At 48.1% G+C, this 2265-nt stretch overlaps 1 protein-coding gene across 2 annotated transcripts in view; it reads left to right on the top strand.

The window, feature by feature from the left end:
• Positions 1 to 619: 619 nt before the first annotated feature.
• wt1a (WT1 transcription factor a) overlaps positions 620 to 2265 on the top strand; it is a 20839-nt gene continuing 19193 nt past the window's right edge. For both annotated transcript variants that reach the window (XM_068603205.1, XM_068603206.1), the window contains exon 1: positions 620 to 1528. In XM_068603205.1, coding sequence (XP_068459306.1) covers positions 1048 to 1528 — 481 coding nt within the window. In that variant the 5' untranslated portion in view covers positions 620 to 1047. The remainder of the gene's footprint in view (positions 1529 to 2265) is intronic.

Consider the following 2265-nt stretch of genomic DNA (forward strand, 5'->3'; position numbering starts at 1 on the left):
CTGCATTACTACTATAATTTGTTTTGATTCTCTTAAAATTGCGAGTGTGATAATTTATCATTAAAAATGATAAGCCCAGGAGTAGGCTGCTTTATGAACCAGATACTAAATAATTAACCTAATAATATCCAGCACATCCACCTCTCAGCGATAAAGTAGATCTATAGCTTTCTCAACTAGCTGAGATATAATTTAATGGGATATATATATATATATATATATATATATATATATATATATATATATATATATATATATATATATATATATAAAATAAGAATGAGGCGATGTATTTTTATTTTAAGGTACAGACTTGTGATTAATTTTCGTGTGTGTGCGTGTGTGTGCGTGTGTGTTTTGCATACAGTAAATGAATGAAGTGAAGGTGATGAGGGCTCCTGTCCCTCATCACCTCCTGACTCCACCTCCTACCCTCCTCTCTCTTTCTCTCTCCCTCACACACACACACACACAAACACACACACACACACACACACACACACACACACACACACGCACACACACACACAGGGGCTGAGAGCGTGGAGGGAAAAGAGGGCTACTCCTCCTTCACTCCTCTCTCCATTCACTGAGGAAGGCTCTGAGCAGAAGCCTCGCTCTCTCTCTCTCTCGCTCTCTCTTTCCTCCGTAAAGTGAATGGACTCCCATCTCTCCGAGAACCTTTTTTTCTGACTGCCAAAGACCTCAGCTGGTCGCCTCGCTTCACGTCGTCGTCACTTCTCCCCCCCTCCTCGTTATAGGTCGGCTCCTTGTGACTCTGTCATGTCGACCATGAACTCCTCTTGGACTTAAGGACTTTTTCCAGATCAGAAGATAAAGCGCCGTGAGCGGCCAATGGGCGAGAAACAGAGCGAGGGAGAAACAGAGAAGAAGAAGAAGACACTCTGTCAGTGAGAGAAAGACTTTGGAGGCTCTCGGGGGATCCAGAGGGTGATTTGGGTTTTGGGTGAGCCGGACACATAGGCGGGGAGACGATCCGATTTAAAAATAGCCGACCTTTGTCCCAGCTTCGTCCCCTGGCCCACGATGGGTTCAGACGTACGTGACCTGAACTCTCTGCTGCCCCCGCTCCCGGCGTGCCCCAGCCCCGGCTGCCCGGCCCTGCCCGTCAGCACGGCCCCTCAGTGGGCCCCTGTCCTGGACTTCCACACCGGCGCCTCCCCGTACTCCTCGCTGGCCGCCCCGCACGCCTCCCTGGCCGCGCCGCACGCCTCCCTGGGGCCGCACTCCTTCATCAAGCAGGAGCCCAGCTGGGGGGCGGCCGGCGACCCCCACCACCACGAAGCCGACCCCCACTGCGGCCTCAGCGCCTTCACCGTCCACTTCTCCGGGCAGTTCACCGGCACCGGGGCGTGCAGGTACGGGGCCTTCGGGGCGCCGCCGCCCCCGACTCAGCCTCCGTCCGTGGCCGCCCCGCACCACCACCAGCCCCCCAGCAGGATGTTCAGCAACCCGCCGTACCTGACCAACTGCATGGACACGCAGCAGGCGGCACGCAACCAGACAGGTAAGGGCCGAGGGGCGTTTGAGGCCTCTTGGCCTTCATGTGACAGGCGTCAGTGTAGAAGAGGTCCCAGTGTCAAACTCTGGACCATTGCTGTTACGTGGCATGCTATCAAGATTGTTACCTGTCTGGGTTTCAGTAAGTTAGCATCCTCACCCAATTCAGAGTCACTCTGGGACTCATTTTACTAATATCTTTTGGGTTGGTTTCTTCTCAAATTTGTTCTTTAGGAAGGCCCTCAGGAAAGTCTACAAAGATGTTTCTAAACTGCAGAGTTGTTCACGCCTGTGTTCTGAGAACGATGCATCGCGGCGTCGTCGTAAATCGAAAGCCTGCGCCAGTCGATCTTATAACGAGATAATGAGGTAATGAGTACACTATAGTCAATCAGCATGAAAAGCCCCGAGACGGCAATAAATCAGTCAATAAATCAGTCAATAATTCAGTCAATAATTCAGTCAATAATTCAGTCAAGTGCACACAACTCCAAAAGGACTTCTGCAGGAAGTGAAAATGAATCGTTCTATTTAGCGTCATTTTGCCAATAAATTATTAATCGGCTTCCAATCAATGGTTCCCCATTAATTTAGCTGATAGGAATTGTTTAATTACATTAAAAATACTATTTTAAAAAGTTGGAAATTGTTATAAAAACTATTTATTTTGTTATTATTATGTATTTACATAAGTACATAAAGCTTTTTAAAATAATGTGATTATGTATTAGTATAATTATCATT

The sequence above is a fragment of the Clinocottus analis genome, unplaced genomic scaffold, assembly GCF_023055335.1.
Source record: "Clinocottus analis isolate CAN_PGR_092001 unplaced genomic scaffold, fCliAna1.0.p SCAF_6, whole genome shotgun sequence".
Taxonomy (NCBI): Eukaryota; Metazoa; Chordata; class Actinopteri; order Perciformes; family Cottidae; genus Clinocottus; species Clinocottus analis.